Raw genomic sequence first — 18,625 nt, 5'->3', positions numbered from 1 at the left:
GCAGGGCCCCGGCGCTGGCTGCGGCCGTCCTCCTGGTCCTGGCCACCGTGATGGCCGATGGTAAGGGGGGCTGGGGGGCTGTGGGGAGAGGGCTGGGGGCACCCTGGGTGCCCAGGATGGGGGTCCCGGTGTGTGCTGGCCCCCCAGCAGCGTGGGGGGATGCCTGGCTGGCTGGAGGGGGGTCAGGCTGTGTTCACCCCGGGGGGGCTCCTGGGGACCCCCACCCCTGTCCCCGGGCCCCCAGGGCAGCGGTGTCCGGGACGGGCTCCCTGGCCCCTGTCTGCCCCCCGTGTCCCCGCAGAGCCTGCGAGCACCCTGGACGTGGCCCTTTCTGCAGAAGGACAGACGCCAGGTAGGGGAGCGGGGCTGGGCCCCCCCGGCATCGCCCGGCTGGGAGCTGGGACCTGCCTGCTCCGTGCCTCAGTTTCCCTCCCAGCCAAGGCCTGGAGGGGGCTGGCAGCGGGGGGCAGAGCGCGGGCGCCCGGGGGCTCACGTCCCCCTGCTCATCTCTTCCAGAGCCCGTCAGCCCCGCCAAGCTGGAGGCCTCCGGAGAGAGTGAGCGTCGGCGCGGGGACGCGGGAGCCGGACGGGGAGGCCGCCCTCGGCGAGCGTCCGGGGCCTGCGGAGGGCGAGGGGCGGCCAGACGGCATGGCCGGGGTTGGGACCCCGGGGTCTCTGCCCCCCGGCTCCCCCTGACACCCCTCTCCTCCCCCAGGTGACCTCACCACCTCGGCGCAGCGCCTGGGCAAAGGTAGGGCTGGGCTCGTGGTGAGATGGCACCGGCACGGGGCTGTGCCGGGGGGCACGGACCCTGCCCAGCAGGCACAGACCCCCGCCCTGTGCACAGGGACCCTCCACCGTGGGCACAGACCCCTGCCCCATGCCCAGGGGCCATGCAATGCATGCACGGACCCCTGCCCTGTGCCCAGGCCCCCACCCTGTGCCCAGGGACCATGCAATGCATGCATGGACCCCTGCCCAGCATGCACAGCCCCCTGTCCTGCCTGCACAGACCTCCGCCCTGTGCCCAGGGACCATGCAATGCACGCACGGACCCCTGCCCTGTGCACAGACCCCTGCCCCATGCACAGGGACCATGCAATGCATGCACGGACCCCTGTCCTGCCTGCACAGACCTCCGCCCTGTGCCCAGGGACCATGCAATGCACGCACGGACCCCTGCCCTGTGCACAGACCCCTGCCCCATGCACAGGGACCATGCAATGCATGCACGGACCCCTGTCCTGCCTGCACAGACCTCCGCCCTGTGCCCAGGGACCATGCAATGCATGCACGGACCCCCGCCCCATGCACAGGGACCATGCAATGCACGCACGGACCCCTGCCCGGTGTGCATGAACCCTCCCCGTGCACTGCACCTCGGGACCACTTGCTCACGCGCCGTGCCCGGCCATGCTCCCCTCTCCCGCAGGTCTGACCTCCGTCAGCTTCGAGGGTGCAGAGCGGTCGCCCGCGGATGACTCGACACGAGAGTCCCTCAACAGCGACTCCTCCAGCCTCGACGCCCTCAACAGCGGCTCCTTCAGCATGGACGCCCTCACCGGGGAGGCCCGGGGCGGTGGGTGCCGACGCTCTGCCCCGCGCGTGGCCGGGGGTCCCGTCGGGCGCTGACCCCGTGCTCTCTGCCCTCCTGCAGGTCCCGTCGTGGATGTCCCGGCCCAGTCCAACGAGTCGGAGGAGGGTGAGGCCCCGGCTGCGTCCCCCCCGCCCAGCTGAGCATCCCCTGGGGCACGGGGGGCCCCAAGGACGTGGGGCCATCCTGAGCCGCCCTGGGTGGGAGGAGATCGTCCTGGTCCCTGGGGGTTGTTGCAGTCCCAGGGGTGCCCCATCATCAGTTGGGGTGTCGCATCAGCCAGGGGTGGTGCCCCGTTAGCCGGGAGTGCCCCGTTAGCGGGGGATGCCCCCGTTAGCAGGGGGCCGTGGGTGGGTGGGTGGGTGGGGGCCGTGCCGGTGCCTGCCCCCAGCCCCGGCATCTCCGCTTGCCTGCAGGAGTGGACCGCGACGTGGACTCGGAGGAGGCCCTGGCGTCCCAAGGTGACCGCGGGGTGGGACGGTGGGAGCGCGGCCGGGGCCGGCTGCGGGGACGGGGCGCACGTCGCCAGCGCCGGGCACGCGGGGGCTGACGCAGCCTCTCCCTCCCCAGGAATCTGAGATGGCCGAGCCTCACCGGAGATGCCTCCCGGGACGATGTCCTCTCCCGAGCTTTCCTGCTGCCTCCCCATGTCCTCACTGCCTCGGCTCCCTCCGTGCCCCACCAGTCCTTGCCGCGGCCCCCCCAGCCCTACGGCCCAGCCCGCACCCCGCGATGGGGCGACCCCCCACCCCGGCATGGTGCACGGCTCCCCACAGACCCTGGTGTCACTGGGGGTTTGCTGGGGGGCCGGGGGCTGTGGGATGCCCGGGGAGCGGGGTCTGCTGTGGGGCGGTGGCCGTGGAGGCGGCCGGACCCTTCCATGCGCCCCCGGAGTGGGGGCTGCCAGTGGAGCAGCCCCCGGCCGCCCGCCCGCCCGTGCCCCTCCGTCCTCCCCCAATAAAGGTCCCTGCAGCAGCCGCCTGTGTGGTGGAGCGGGGCGCTGGCACCCCACGGCCGCCGGACCCACTGCCTGGGGCGGGAGCAGCGTGGCTGCAGCCCCTCGCCCGCTCAGCACCATGGGGGGGGGTGCAGGATGGAGGTACCGGCCCCCCGGTGTGGAGCTGGGGGTCCAGCCAGCCCGAGGATGGCGGTCGGAGGGACACGGCTGCTCGGCACGGGCTGGTTGGGGAGCAGAGAGGTGGGGTGCGGGGTGCAGACCCCCGGCGAGGCCCCAGCTGCCGCCGGCACAGCTCCGCTGTCGCCAGGCTCCCCACCAGTCCGTCCTGCGGCCGTGGGAGACCGGGGCTGGCTCTGTCCCTGTCCCCAGCCTGGGGCGGTGGCACGGTGACTTCTCCACCGTGGTCCCCAGCAGCCAGCCCTGCTCCCCGGCAGTGGCACTGTTGTCTCCCCCCCACTGCGAACACCCCGATACCGGCCCCCGGCGTGCCGAGCCGGCACCGCTGCGCGCATCTCACCCGGGGAGCCCCGGCCAACAGCAGCGCTCGTTAACGGGCTCTTCTGCCAACACCTTTAATGAAGGCGTGAAACCCCATCCCCGTGAGCCCCCCGCCCGGCCGCGCTGCCCTGGCGCTAATCCCCGGCCCCTCCGGTGCAGATGCCCGTGCCGGATCCCCTGCCCTGTGCCCGGTCCGGATGCCAAAAATTAACGCGAGTTCAAAAAAAAACCCCAAATTTGGGGGGGGGGGGGGCGGGGAGGAATCTATCCAGGGCTATTAAACACCTCGGTCCCACCTCCAGCGCGGGGCCCGGGCTGCCGTTTGCTGGGAGGTGATGAAGCGAACCGGGGAATTAGCGCCCTGTGTTTGCCTTTCCCGCACACCTCACCCTCGGCGGCGGCTACCGGTAGGGCCGCGGTCGGGGCTGCCCCATGGCACGTTGCCCGTGCCCCTGACGGTGCCCGTCCCTTTGCCCCACGCCGGGGCCACGGCTCTGCCGTGTCCCCCCGTTATTTATGGGTCCCAGGAGCGTTGGCTCTCTCCGAGGCTGAGCTCTTCGCAGGTCCCTCCCTGGTGTCGCGTCCCTGCTGCCCGGGTCCCTTCCCGGCCCCTTCCCGGCCGTCCTGGAGCCCTTCCCTGGAAGGGATGTGTCTCCATTCCCTGCGGCATAAAGGCCAAAGCTGCCTCGGTCCCTACCCCGGCTGACGCAGCCCCCGCCGGTGCCTCCCGCCCCACGCTCACGCCGGGCTCGGCCCAGCCTTGGCTCCATCCGCTGGGATTTTCTGCGACCGTTTTCCAGCATTCGCAGGCCGGGACGTGGGAGGGATGACCCCAGCATGGGGGACGGTGGGATGGACGATAGCGAGGGGCCACCCCTGTGCAAGGAGACCCCCGGGAAGCTCCTGGGCTGTCTCCGAGCCAAACTGGGCGTTCCCCATTGGGGTCTGCACCGGGAAAATGCCGCCGTCCTCCCCCCGGTGATGGGAATCACCTGAAGGACCCTGGGGACCCCACAGGGCTCCGTGCAGGGGTCCCTGGGGGGGTCACTGAGCAGCCCGGCAGGGCCCCTCCACCGCCGGTACCCCCAGCCCCATTGCCGTGTGGCAGCCCCTCTATGGGACCCTCTCCTGGCCGGTCGCCCCAGGGCCGAGTGCGGTTCATCGGGGCGGCCCTGCAGCGGCAGCGCGAGGGGCCCCGTCCCCCTGCACCTCATCAGTGTCCCCATCCGCTGCGGTTACTGTGGGCCGGAGCGGGCGCGGGGGGGAACGCAGGCGTCTTTGGCGGCGGGTGGTGAATTATGGGGGGAAGTTTCCAGTGGCGGTGCTCAGCCCCGCCAGACATTTACCTCATTAGCCGGGATGAGATCATGCGAGCTGGCCGCCCGCGTCACACACGATTAGCTGGCTCATTACGGCCCGCCTGGAGCGAGGGGCTTCCCGCAGCACGCGGGGGACCCCCAGCCCCGGAGCCGCTGCCCCCAGCCCCCCTCCGCACCATGCGGCCGCGGCGGCAGCACCGTGACCCCCCCGTCCCGAGGGGAGCGGGGCTATGGGAGGGAAGAGCTTTACCCCAGATGTTGCCCCCCCCAAGCGCAGTGGCACCGCTGGGATCTGCCCAAAGGCTTCCTGCCCCTTTGCACTGCCCTCTGCCCCCGGCAGCACCCGGCACCCAGCCCGGAGCAGAGCCCGCCCAGGTGGGTGCCAGCCCAGCATCTCCCGCTCCAGCCGACTGCCAGCTCCAGCGTGAATGAAACCCCCAGCTGCGGGCACCCGCCGCCGCACCAGGCTGCACAGAAGGACCCTGCCCGCGGTACAAGATGGGGAAAACCCCAAAACCGCCAAGTGCCGTGCACGGCATCGCGTGCTGCGGCCATCCACGCGTCGCGACCGCAGACCACCCTGCTCCCAACCATGTCCCCCCTGCCGCAGCGGCGCCGGGAGCTGCACAAGGGCCACCTCGAGCCGGTCCCGCTGAAGCGACGCTCAGGACACCTGGGAAATGCCCGGTCTGGAGAGAGCGGGGAGCATGGAGCCGTCAGCCAGGCACCCTCGGGCAGCGTCCGAGGGGAGGGCAGTAATCCATGTCAAGCCAAAGCTCCCGCCAGAAAGGCAGCCGGGCCGGGCCGACGGCGTCAGGGGAGGGTGGATCCATCACTCCAGGAGTCAAACACCGCGGCGTTGGAAACCCGATTTCCCATGTTGAACTTGGCTGTCTTCAGCTTCCAGCTACCGGTTCCTGCCCCGACCTCCCGGCGCAGGCGTGAGCGCTGCCGCCCTCGCGATCCCGCGCGCAGACGGGGCAGCCCCTCGCTGGGAAGCGTTACCCCGCAGCGGGCAGGAGTTTTGTTGGCTCCTATGCTTTCTCCGTGTTTATAACGACCTTCTCAAGGAACAGGATCGTTCCCAGCCGCCGCATCGATCCCGAAGGCAGGGCACGATGCTCCCTCGTCCTTCTCGCCACGTGCCCGTGCAGAGCGGCTTGTGCGGCTGGCCCTGCCGCGCGCTCCGTCCCGCGCCCAGGTGTCCTCCATCCCGCGGGATCGTCCACTTCCCCATCCCTGGCAGCCCGCTGACCGCACGGCTGCCGTCACCGCGGCTCCCTCAGCGTCCCTGCTCCGTCCATCGGCGCGACCACACATGGTAACGCCGCGTAGCGTGGGCTGAGCCCCGGGTCCTTGCAGGGCACAGCTCCGCACGGACGCTGTCACCCAGCCCGTTTCTGGTTGCTTAATTACACCTGGGCCGCCGAGGGAAGTTGCGGTCTGCTCATCACCAGACGCATGACTTGATCGAGCACTCCCGCACGCTGCAGAAACGGGCGTTGATCCTGCCAGGCAGAGCTGAGGGGTCCTCGCACGTCGTCCCTCTGTCACCGCGGCGGCGAAGGGCGGCAGGGCCATGGGGCCGGGGCCCTCGGCCACAACACGGGCTGAGCTCACGGCACCACAGCCCCGCAAATCACGGGAGTTTGGGGAAACGCACGCAGGGGTCTCGTCTCGACCACGACATCCTCCTCCCGACATAGTGATTCCCATCTCCTGGCACAGCTCTTGCTCCGGAAGATGAACCCTGCGTGGGCAGAGCAGACGTCCACGGGGTGAGAAGTTCGGTCGTGAGGGGTGGACAACCTTGGGGAAACGACCGACAAACCAAACCCCAAGGCAGAACTTGGAGAAAGTTGGAAGCGGAGCCATTTCAAGCGCTGACGGTGAAGAGGAGCAAGGGCAAACATCTGGCATGAACGTCCGGGAGGGAACGAGGGAGATGGGTGTCCCGGGGGCTGGCACAGCGGCTGCGGGAGCGGGAGGTGTCCCCTCTCCCCCGTGGGCCTGAACACAGGACAGGCCACCACCGTTCGGAGGGGACACCACCTCTGAGCAGGCCAAGCCAGGCCAGGCCGAGCTGGAGAGGGGGACCGGTGCCGAATGCCCCCCGCCCCACGGGATCGACGCTGCTGGGCAGGGACATCCCTGCCCCACAGCTCAAAGGGTAACGGCAGAGCGGGTCACCGTGACGGCCCTGGAGCAGGCAGCACATTCACGTGGACGGGAGATGCTCAACGGCACAAACAAGTAACCCGACTAAATTGGACACGACAGCGCGTCAAGATACGCTGACCCCACGACACATCATCGTATCCCTGTCCCTGGACCAGACCCCCAGAAGCAGAAGGGTCAGAAGCAAGAACTCGGCCCCAAATCTGCCGCGTGAGGGACAGCGGGGACCTCACCTACGAGCTGTGGTTGGGGCTCTGCACCGCCCACGCCAGCTCCCCGATGGCGCGTTCCAGCTGTGCGTGACCCCCGTGGGACTCGGCACGCCCGGCCCCCGGCCCCCGGGCAGGCAGGGGGTTCCAGACGTGAGCCACGGCATTTCAGACAAAGTCGCGGTGACCGGTTGGCCCAGCGTGACTTCTTGTCTCGGTGGGGAGGGCAGGAACCCGCGACGGATCTCGGCCAGACGGGCTCCTGGACGCTGCCACTGCTGCCCTCGGAGACCGAGCCCGCGCGGCAGAGGCGGCGCTGCGGTGGGCACCGGCTTCTCCCGACGTCCAACCTGCATCCGTCCTCACCTGGAGCACAGCTACGGTCGAACCCCAACGCCAAGAGGCCTCCGTGCCTTCGAGGTGCCCAAGCAGCACGTGTGACCGCCCCAGGGCGGAGGAGAGCGGGACGGAGGGAGGTTTGAATGCTCTGAATGTAACAACAAAGAATTTTTTATTGTTCTTATTAAAAAAAAAAAAAAGCACCCCTAAAGGCGTGCACAGCGTCCACCACACCTCCGGCGCATCAGCGCGGGCTCCGCTGGTCTCCACCTCTGAAACGTCCTGGAAAACTCAGCCCCGGAGCCCAGCCCGGGATTCAGGCACGGGAGCCGCAGCACGGGATTCAAACGCCCGCACGCACACGGTGTTGGCTGCCGCGGGAGAAGCACGGGAGCACCGCCGGCTCCCGCACGGCCGACGCCGGAGCAGGCACCGGCACCGGGATCCTCGCCCCGCAGCGCGGGGTGTCCAGGGGCGCGAAGGGCAATTCCTGGGCCTTTATCCCATCCGCTTCCCAAAGAGATGACAAAAATAAAGCTTTCAACCATAGAAAAGCCACCAGGTGACAGACCATTTGTTTTATATATATTTGTATGTATATATATAGAGAGATATTTATATTTATATAGATAGAAGTGGGTTCTTCTTCTCTCATGTAAAAATTCAAAATACAGTTTTTACTATTAACAATCTGAAGTGTAAATGTACAAATTTTAACTGCTAAGCAAAAGGAAAACAAAACCAAAGGAACAAACAAAAAGAAACACACAGAGCAAGAGGAAATAAAAAGAGAAGATAAAGCTGGGCTTCGGGGCGCCCCGGGGCACCCGCGCACACGGAGACCCCTGGGGATCAGACCGCAAGGCAGAGACCACAACGGGATCCAACCCACCGGCGCCAGATCGGCAAACTTTTATTTCTCTTTTAAAAACCATCGCATCCGCCTCTCCGGGGGCGAGGAGGGAAGGGGACAGGGGCGGAGGGGGAACTCCCTTCCTCAGAAAAGCTACCCTGCCTGCACACCCGGCGAGCGCCCCGCTTCCCGGCCGGGAGGAGCGCCCCGCGGCCGTGCCCCCGCCGGCGCCCGGTGGGGGGCACGGCTGCCGCCCTCGGCCGGGGCGCGAAACGAAACGCGAACGTCGCGTAGCGGCCGGCTGTTCTGCGGCCGGCCGGGCTCTCCCGCCCGCTCGCCGGAGCCGCGGCGGTGCCCGTCCGAGCCTCGGCGGCAGGTCGGGCGACGACGGCGCGACGGCGGGGCTCTTGCACGGCTCGGCCCCCCGACGGCCGCCAAACTGGAGGAGCGCTGGGTGGCTAGAATCTAAAGCAGATTTCAAAACACCTCATTAAGCACACACACAAATGAAATCCTCACAGTGCCGGGGGAAGCGAACATGAACCAGAGGGTGTTTAGAGCTTTCAATGTCTGTGCAAAGCGAGGAGGCTGACGGCTGGATTTCCCTTTAGTGCGCATTCTTTCTCTTCCTCTCTTTCACCTTGCCCTGGGCCTTAGGATATCGCAGGGTCCTTGGGTTTGGACTGCTCAGTCCCCGACAAGAGGGAGATGGTGGGATCTTCCGAGTACTCGTCTCCGTCCGTGAAATACGGCCCTTCCCCCAGCTCAAAGAAGATGGGCAGGTCTCCACTCCCCATGTCGACAGCGCTCGAGTCCACCAGGAAGAGGGGCTGGGCCGTGTAGTGCACCAGCTGCTTTCCTGCAAAGAGAGAGGTGCCACGGGGGTAGCAGCTTTCGGGAGGAGGGCAGCCGGGCTGGGGAGCAGGGCCAGCTCGCCCAACGCCGGCCAGAGGAAGGAGGGCGACGAGGTTTCGCTCTGGAAACCGCCAACATCGCCTGCTTCCCCGCTACTTGCTCCTCGCCACTGAAGCGATGAGACACCGGGACTTGGGCGAGGCCTTTCGGCACATCAGCGAGGAGGAAGAATTTGACGGCAGCGGGGCTCCAGCCCGCGCTCTGGGACACGCAGGGAGGGAGCGGGGGCTTTTCTGGGCCTCCGTGGACGCGCCGACAGCAGAGGGAGAGCGCCCTGAGCAGGCTGCGAGGCGCCCAGCCCACGGCCGGGCGCTGGGGCTGCTGCCGTGGAGGAAGAGCAGCACCCCGGCTGCGCACGCGATACCGCGCAGACGGAAATCGCACGAGGGCCGGGGACGGCAGGGACCTCGAGCGCGCCCGGTCTGCTCCCTGCTCGGGCAGGGCCAGCTGGAGCAGGCTGCCCGGGACCCTGAGCATCTCCAAGGGTGGAGGCCCCCCAGCCTCCCGGCACAGCCGGAGACGGAGCTTGACCGCCCTCACAGTAAAAAAGCGCTTTCTTGCGTTCTGACGGAATTTCAGGTGTTTCGGTTGGCGCCGTGGCCTCTTGCCCTGTCCCTGGACACCACTGAGAGCCTGGCTCCCTCCGCTTCATTCCCTCCCCCAGGGATTTGTACCTATCGCTGAGATCCCCCTCCACGCTTTCTCTTTCCCGTGTTCGACAGCCTCATCTCTCCCAGCCAAATACGCTTTTTGGGAGGAGAAATGACGTTGCCACGGCCTCAATTCTCATGCTACGGGGTCGCTAACCGCCGAGCCGGCTGCCTGGTACCTGTGTCCGCTGTGCTGGCCTCTGTCTCAGTAGGTTTCTGCTGTTCCTGGGATGAAAGGAGATCCTGAATCTGCAGGGAGAAAGGTTGGGCGGGTAAGCGCATCGCACGGGCCGGACGCGCGCGGGTCCTCTCTGTGCCCGGCTCGGGACTGACCCAGCACATGCACTGCACGAAGAAAGCCACGATTTACAGTCCCGGAGCCGCTCTGCGGCAGAGGCAGACATCCTCAGAGGTTTGCAAGGTTGTCAGCGGCCCGCACGGACGCGGACGCAGCCTGCGCGGAGCGCTCCAGCTCCCAGGTCGCAAACGTGGCCGGTCCAGGCAGCACCCGACCCCCCGGCCAAACCTGGCTTCACGGATCCTCTCTCCTGCCCGCAAAGGTCCTGCTCCGCAGCGCTCCCTTTGATCACAGCGGGAAGCTTTTCTGCATCTCGGGATCTAAAATCCCAGGGAAAGCCTTCACGACATGGTTGTAATGAGCTATTTTATTTTATTAATTTATTTTTAGTTATTGAAAGTCTTCTTGCAACTAAAGCACCTGAGAGCTGCGGGTCCCGGCAAGCTGCCAGCGTGAGCCGGGCTGCGGCCGAGGACACGAGCCCGTTTCACACCCCCGTCCCACGGGCACGACTGTGCTGGAAAGGCTGCGAAGCGACGCGTTAAAAGGGAGAAAACTTTGGAAGCGGGAGGAACCGCTCTGCCCGCCCGAGGAGCTCCGCTCGGTGCGAAGTCAGGAGGGAAGCCCTGCCAGCCCGCAGAGCGAACGCCGTCTGGGGAACCCGGCGCCGAGCCTGCTAATCCCAGACCGCCGAGCAGGATCCTCCACCGGTGCCACTGGGAGGAGGCGGCTTGAGCGGGGACTCTCCTGCGGGATCGCTTCCCCTCTCCGGATTTACTCAGCTAATAACCCCGCGGCTGCTCATTCTGCTGCCACGGAAAGGTCCTTAGCAAGTCTTTAAATGCGTAGCCAGAAGTTTTTGCTACCGCTGAGCAACCGGCACTAGGTAAAAGCAGGCCACGTGTGAGGACACGGGTCTTCACGGACCGTCTGGCCGCAATTTGGGAACCCCGCAGCTCAACCTACAGGGATTTTCGTAGTGGGAAGGCTGGGTGAAGACAAAGCCCAAGGAAACACGCCTCCCAACGCGAGAGAGGAGAGAAAAACAATACACAAGCGACCTGGATCCAAACACCACCCGAGCTGGAGAGCTACGCTACGAATTTCAAAGGACGCCACTTAAGACTCCTTTAGCAAATCCCGCTTCCAGATTTTCCACTCTCAGCTCAACGACATGAAAGAATTAATTTCTGAATTACTGAATCTTCACTGTTCACGGTCTTCTCCCAAATCCCGCTAATCCCTTGTCCTGCTCTGCCTGCCCCAGCCGCTGCAGCAGCTCGGAGCAGTGGGAAACCTGGGTGAACAACGGAGGGGTGGGTATTTGCCTGCGCCGGTGTCAAACGCTACCCTGCACCGTCGCGCTTCCCTTTTTCCCTGCAAATATCCCCAGGAGGCGGCTGGCCACCGGGCGCCTGCGTCGCACCGCCGGGCAGGAGGAGGAAGCAGAAAGGCAGGGAAATGTCCAGCGAGAGCCAGGCGCCAGAGACGCTGCAGAATTACGAACTGGGAACTCCTGTTCTGTATTTTACCCCGCACCTCTAGCGCAGGGGAAGGGGCACCCCAAAAGAGCTCGTGGGAATGGTTTTCCTTAGGGAAAAGCCACGGGGTCCCTACGGGTTCACTTCGGAGAGGGGCACGGCGCTGCCTGTGCCCTCGCTGCTCCGCACCGCCGGCGCTAACGCCCCCTTCGCAGCCGCCCAGGAGCCCCCCTTGCATCGCTCTGGGCCCAGCAAGGAGACGACGCTGGGGCTTCCCTGCTTTGCAGAAACTTTCAAGACGTTTCCTGTTCTGCACTGGGGGAAAAACCACAAGATCCCTTTGTGCCTTTTCAGATTAAAAAAAAGAAGCAGCGGGGGGAAGAAGGGGTTAGAGGGTAGCTGAGGGTCTCCCGCTCGCTCTGTCAACTGGACCAGGAGCCCCCCGCTTGGTTGGTCTGGACCAGACGCGCTCTCCCGCACGCGTGGCCGCAGCCAAGCCCGTGTTTATCTTGGTCTCCCTCTCGGTTTTTCTCACAGAGCTGTTCCGTTTCGTGCAAATACCGACACACGTCCCGGGGCAGGGACAGGCCAGCGCCGCAGCCCTGCAGCCGGAGCGCGCGCGGAGCTGTGCCGGCGCGGGGAGAAGGGCCTGGCTCTGCCCCAGCCCGGCAGCGCTCCAGTCATCAGGCTGCTCCGAGGGTCCGGACGCTCCGGTTTTGACCGTAACTTCCACCCTGCTGCTCCAAGCGCTTTCTCAGCGCAGCCACGAAGTGCCGTGTTTGACTAATCATCGTTATCTAACGCAAAAATAATTGCATCAGGCAACACCGGCTCTTGCAAGGAGAGTCTGTATTAGTGCCTCGCACGGCGTTCGGCGCTGATGATACGCAAGTAAATAAAATAAACAACGCAGCTCTGGATGGAGCTTGCCTTGAGAAAACCTCCTGACAATTTAAGAAAGTCAAAGGAGGGTTTATGGAAACCACATGCAGCTCTCCAGGCTTCGGTGCACTTCCACGTTCAGGGGGCAGAGCTCACATGAGAGATGGAAGTCTCAGCACCTAATTAACCGAGTATGACTGATGAAGTAGCCCTGCTCGCCGTATGAGCTGCTCGGGGAAAGCCGCAGTGCTAATTGAATTATTTCCCCCCGGCGGCTCCCCAGGCCTGCACAGGGCTCCGCGTTCCTCCTCTCTCCCACATCCCCTCCCTCCGGGCTGGGGCCGGCCTGGCCGCTCTTCAGAGCCTGTCAGAGCCTTCCCTTAATCACCCGGAGAGGCTGCTGCAGAACAGCAGGACACACTTCATTCTGGCAGCTGCGTGTGCATGGAGGGATTTTTAACAGCTACTCACACTGGCAAGGCTGCTGTCCAGGTCGGGAAGGTTCATGTCTGTAACCGTCATTGAAGGGCTAAACAGCTGCCAAAGGAAAGAATGATTAGTGTAGGGAAAGAAAGCAAACCCAGGCGTGCTGTGGAAATTCATGGTTGAAGCTACCGTGGTCCATCTGCCACTGCAAGCCACACGCACATGGTACCGCGAGACGCAGCTGGGGCCCGGCTCCTGGAAGGAGAGGCAGGAGGAGCAGATACTCACGTCTAATAGCGCGCTCGTGTCTACGCTGAAGCCGTGCGTGGTCAGCATCGTCTGAAGGTTATCCAGGTTGGAATCGATGGTGTCCAGGTGGTCATTGAGTTCATTCCTGTGCAAAAGAGGAGCGCAGGCGATCAACGCCGAGAAGCCTCTCCCGGGTCCTGGGCTGCTAAGGGGACTTTACCCACCCAAGGACCGCAACCCCCCGGCAGCCCCAGCCGCAGAGCGGGGCTGGGATTCCTGGCTCTGCGCAGGCACCGGCTGCCAGCGAGCTCAGCTCTTCTGCTCCGACGCCGCACGGCGCGCTCCCCGCTCTGCCCCGAGCCTGGAGACACCGCAGGGCTCGTCCCAGGCTGAGCAACCCAGGCGAAGGAGACACGGGGAATCTCCTACGAACCCCGGGATTTCTGCAAGCCATTTAGGCTCTGTGCTTAGGGGGCTTGGCAAGCGCCAGCCGCCGTGGGCTGGCAGGGATCTCGCCGCAGCTGCGCCTTTACAGTCAGTAGCGTTGGAGCCTTTCTCAGTCCAAACGCAAGGACTGCCTCTGCTCGTCACATCCCGGCTGCGGATACGTGACAAAGCAAGGGTACCAAACCTCCTTCCCTGCAGCAACTTGCTTTGGGGGGAAAGTTTCAGAGGGACCAGTGCCGGCCAGAAAAACCCTTCACATCTGAACGGGCAACGGGGAAAACACGGTTTGTTCATTGGGAGATGCAGTTTCTAGTAACAACGGGGAGAAGTAAAGCTGGGTCCGTGTACCTGGGGAAACAAACCTTCCCCCTGCACCCTGGCCTGCGCGCGTCCCTGCGCGGCGGCTGGCAGCACCGGAGAGCGCAGCCTCCGTGGCGCGGCACGGGGCGGAGCCGCGCCAAGCTCCCACGTACATCACAGCTCCCTTGCCGGCACGCAGCAGGTCCAGAATGAGGATGAACAGCGTAGTTCATCTCAGCTAACTCTGCCGCTGAAAGCTGGTATCGTGTCAAAGCCAGGCTCCCTCTGCAGCCACCCGGAGACCGGACACCGTGCCGGGATGGACGGCACTGCGGGGCCAACCCCCCAAGCCAGGCCGTAAGACAAACCAGGCCAGCTCCGAGGACACGGCTCGTTCCCTGCTACAGAGCTCTGGGATAACTTTGCAGACCAAGCCGCATGGTGGAGCGTGAGCAATCCTGGCAAAGATTGCTTTGAACGGACTTAACCTAGGGCTGCGGGAGCGAGCTCCAGCGAGCGGTCGTCGCCTGGACCACGGAAGCCCAGCAAGGGCTGCAGAGGTGGTGGTGAGGCGGGGAACCGACCCCGCACCCTCTTACTCTCTGGCTCCACGGTGCTCGTGGTGTTTATGTCCGCGATGCTTCAGAATAACAGAAGAAAAGCGGATGACCTAAACCTCAAGGTGCTACCGAGAAGCCTACAAGGCTCTCGAAGGGCACTCATGGGAAAACCAGTCATGTTTGTCAGTAGCCCGGGGTCTGACCCATGAAAAGGCCCCGAATTTGGCAACGTTGGCAGCGGCAGGGTCAGTTTATGGCACGGCTGTCAGTTCTGGCGTGGCCTCGTGTTCGATCCACCACGTTCTCCGTCCTGGAAAGGCTCTTTTTGGCTACCGGAGGTGCTCGGGAGGGACCAGCGGTGTAGGTCCTGCACAGGGAGACCCCGAAGTGGCAGGCGAAGAGGAAGATGTCAGAGAGGCGCGGGCAGACGCGCACAAGCGCAGGGCAAACAGCGAAGCTGCAGTTTTTGGTGGGTGAATTTGAGAAAACGCCAGGAAGCTGCTTCTCTTCTTGGAGGGTCTGTACCTGCTGTGGAGTTTGTCCACAACTACCACCGCCACGGCATCCCGCAGGGGAGCGCGGCTGCCGCGATCCCTTTGGGAGCCTGGCCAGCCCCGGACCTCGCGTGAACCTCCCCGGCTTGCCGCTCCAGAGCTTTTACCTTCTCTCATCCTGCAGCAGCACCACGAAGATTACAAAATCCAGTCTATTTTGTCGTCGCTGCAGAAAACGAACAGAGGCTGCAAGGTCACGTCGTGGCTCGGAAAGCCCAGCAGCAGAAACCAGCATCCTGCCAGAACAACAAATATCCTCATTCTGGGAACGCTGTGCTTGGGGCCGCAGGAAAGCCGGCTGCAGACGCAGCCCATGAACACGTTCCTGCCTTACCTCTCCCGTGCGTGCAAGCGGGAGCTGCAGAGATCTTTTTTAGAACTAAGATCCACGAACACACTGCAAATAAATTACTTATCCAAGTTTGTGCTTTTAAATGACTTCCGAAGTCCGAAGTCCACCTGAAAGGCTCTGATGGATTTACTGTACTTCCAGCAATCCCACGATGAGGAACATCCAGCGTGGAAAGGACCAGTCCCAGCCAAGGTGTCATTAGAAAGCCCACCTGTGGCGAGCTGGGCCTTCCCCCCCTGCGGGGATGGAGTCCAAGCAGGGGGATGATCCAGATCACGCAAAAAGCGACGCTGGGATCAGACCGCTAACAAACTCCAGACCTTCGAAGCCTCCTGCCTCTTTGCGGAAGGAGAGAAGGGGCCCCCGAACCACTGCTTTCCATGCTGAACTGGAAATCGGCAGCTGCTGTCTGGCTCCCAGCGCCGCTGGCAGGTGACTCTCCCCGCAGGTCCCGCTCCGCTGCGCCGAGCTACACCCGACGCCAAGCTAGCTTTGCCATCCAAAAACGCTCCCAGAGCAGGGAAGAGAGAAGGAGTGCGATTCTCTGGAGCAATACAGTTTTCCTTAACTTTCCAAGCGCGTTGTGAGTTGAAGCAAGAGGAACCAGTGTCTCCAGGAGAGATAAGAGGTGGCTGCGGGCTCCGTAAGGTCTGTGCACGGGTCCCTAAAGCCCGACAGCCCCCAAGGAGCATCCTGAGCCAAGCGCGCCAAGGAGGGAGGCCAGGAGCTCTCCGTTCCCCTGAGCCGGGCCAGGCTCTGAAGGCGAGGAGACCACCTCCAGTGCCGAGACATCTACACCTTCTCTTCCAAGCTGATACTCCAGCAAAAGGCCTTCCCGACGCCTGCAGCCCACAGGAGAGCGGGGCACGCTTTCTGGGAACGGAGGAGCCAGCGTCTGCCACCCCCGCAGCACTGGGGGAAGAGACGGGGAGCTCCGACACAAGGGTCCCACCGCATCGCTGTGTCCCAGGTAACCTGCATCAGGCCCCGCAAACTCAGGGCAGAATCCCCGGGAAATGTGACGGACGCAGGATTGGTGACGCTGGCACAGAAGAGCTTTGCCTGTTCCCAGGTCCGTGGATGTGCAGGGAAAGCGGGGCTGGAAAGATTTTGGAGGTGAAGAAGAGCCCTGTCCTAAGGGCACGCCCTGGCTCTGCCTTCCCTGTCGCACCGACCATCCCCATGCTCGGTGCATCTTCGCGGCTCTCGCTCCGCTGCCTGGCTGCCGACCCCCTCGCAAGAATACCAAACCCCGGCTACGCAGCGCGCCTCGCTCCAGCGCCGCTTCCTCGGCTCCCGGGGCGGCCCCGCGGCGCACGGGCTCTCGCGAGACCCTCGCCGTCGGAGTTTCCGTCTGATGAAGTGATGAAAGTCAGCCCGCGCGGTGTGGGCTCGCTCTGTGTGGGCTGGTTTACAGCCTGAGAAGTAGCTATGTAAAACCAGCACCTTTTTACTCAACAGATCTGCTCTCCGTGGGGGATCCCACCCTCTCCATGGGTCTGCCTCCCATCCCCAGCAGAAAGATGTTTCACATCGATGCCACGGTGGCCCTGCGCGCTGGGCGAGCGAGCCAGGGCACGCTGTGCCAAACCCACTGCCAGGGAAACCCCGACCGTGCAATCCTTGTCATGACGGACGGAGGCAGCAGAAAGCATGCAACCTGCCTCTCCCTCCACTGGGAACCAGTTGAGCTGGCAGTCAGGGGCAGCAGCTTTTTACTGGGGAAAAGGCACGTTTTGGTATGGACGCTGATGAGAGAACTCCATCTGCCAGTCCCCCGCGACGCCTCCAGCGCTGCCCGCTGCTGCCCCTGCACGTGCGTTATGGCAACGCCTGCAAGCCCAGCACCACCGCTCACGCCACGGCCAGGAGGAGAACCCCCTTCCCAGGAAGGACCTGGAGCTCCCGCGGAGCTCCGGAGCTCCAGCGCGCGGTTCTCGGGTCTCCCTCAGTGCTTCCGCAGGGAGCGGCTCCCAGCCTCGCCAGCCTGGCCCCCTCCCCGGCAGAGCTGCTCGGCCCTTCCGATCCTTCACCCCACCAAGTACCGGCTGCTGGCTGTCTCCAGAAACAACTGACCGGGCACCAGACCCTTCTAGGTGACAGGCAACTCCCGGTCCCCCGAACCTCAAGCACTGAAGATGCACAGAGCTGTTTTTCTTCCCTGTGTTGCTTTCCTTTTCAAACGTCCCATTTTCTAAAAGCAAGACCGAGCAGCTTGGCAAGGATTATCACGTTTATGCAGGGAAGAAGCAGTCCCCTGGGCCCTGCGCTCTCTCCAGGCCCTCGCGTTGCTGCGGGTCTGTACCTGGGAAGCGGCTCGGGGTGCAGGACAGTGGGGCCCGGGGTGCAGGACAGCGGGGCCTGGGGTGCAGGACAGCGGGGCCCGGGGTGCAGGACAGCGGGGCCCGGGGTGCAGGACAGCGGGGCTCGGGGTGCAGGACAGCGGGGCCCGGGGTGCAGGACAGCGGGGCCCGGGGCCCGCCGGAGCAGCAAGCCACGATTCCTGCACTGACCGCCGCCGCCGTAACCCTCGAGGGGGAGGCGAGACACCAATGCATTTCAGCTCAAGACATATTACATTTGTCTTTTGCATTATTCTGAGCCTTAGCTGAAAGTATTTAAGGGCAATGCTTCAGACAGTTTTTCCTAGGCTTCTGTGGGAGGCAGGATAGTGGCCTAGATGGATTTTGTCCTGGATCTGGGATGTTTTTTATTACGGAAAAGCTTTATTAGAATGGCATCTTGGTGCGCGGTCGGGTTTGCAGCGGGAAGTTTCATTGTTCTGTCAGGCTCATAAAAACGGAAAATGCATCAGAGAAGTCATTTCAGCCCCGAGCCCCCATCGCTTTCCCGTGCAACGCTTTGTTCCCGAGGCGCGCGAATTTTGTGCTGGCAAGAGACCCCAAACCAGCAGCTCTCAGGGCTGAAGTTTCCATTCATCAAAACCAGGTACAGCAGGGACGGCAGCAGCGCGGCCTTCCCGCCCGTCCCTGCCAAGACCACCTAAAAGGATGAGAAGCAGCTTAGCCTCCGCTGGCCACTCAATGGTTTTAGTTGCTGCGTTGAGTTGGCCAAGAAGTCTGCCACTCGGTGCCAATTCTGAGAGCGAGCTTTCTCCTCGTTGACCTACTACCCGTAACGTCAGGAGAGCTGACTCGAGCGCCCTGACGGCTCCCTGCTTGGTGCGGCGATCCCCTGCTCTCTCGCCCTGCGACGCTCGGGGACGGCGGCTGTTGAAATGCGAACCCTTGCTGTGATCTGCAGCGAAGTGAGGAAGAGGAAGAACCGGGGCAAAGACGAGCGACCTCTGACACCTGCGAAGCGCGAGTCAAACGGAAAAATACAAGCAGAGGAGGACACTAGATGCAGAAGACTCGCAACCAGGCGCTGTCAGGAATGAAGCGTTTGTTAGGTTCGAAGGCAAGAACGGTTAATCCACCATGCCCCTGCGCTTTATGCGGCGTGGTATGCGCCGCACCGCAGTCGCGGCACTGCAGCGCTTTCGAAGCGGGCGAGCGGTTTCAGGCTGGCGGAACTGTTAACGAACAACGCAAAAACGAACA

General features: G+C 63.9%; 1 protein-coding gene across 6 annotated transcripts in view; it reads right to left on the bottom strand.

Annotated features, from left to right (window-relative positions):
• Positions 1-7,977: 7,977 nt before the first annotated feature.
• Positions 7,978-18,625, bottom strand: part of HSF1 (heat shock transcription factor 1) — a 68,952-nt gene continuing 58,304 nt past the window's right edge. For 2 of the 6 annotated variants that reach the window (XM_082308205.1, XM_082308207.1), the window contains 5 exons: positions 14,818-14,946; positions 12,889-12,994; positions 12,646-12,711; positions 9,693-9,762; positions 7,978-8,807 (listed from right to left, as the gene is read on the bottom strand). In XM_082308205.1, coding sequence (XP_082164331.1) covers positions 8,602-8,807; positions 9,693-9,762; positions 12,646-12,711; positions 12,889-12,994; positions 14,818-14,946 — 577 coding nt within the window. In that variant the 3' untranslated portion in view covers positions 7,978-8,601. The remainder of the gene's footprint in view (positions 8,808-9,692; positions 9,763-12,645; positions 12,712-12,888; positions 12,995-14,817; positions 14,947-18,625) is intronic. The other 4 variants (XM_082308208.1, XM_082308210.1, XM_082308206.1 and 1 more) reach the window with 3 other exon arrangements.

The sequence above is a fragment of the Platalea leucorodia genome (assembly GCF_965183815.1).
Source record: "Platalea leucorodia genome assembly, chromosome: 1".
Classification (NCBI taxonomy): Eukaryota; Metazoa; Chordata; class Aves; order Pelecaniformes; family Threskiornithidae; genus Platalea; species Platalea leucorodia.
The sequence above is the reverse complement of the archived record's forward strand: the minus strand, read 5'-3'. Positions and strand labels throughout refer to the sequence as shown.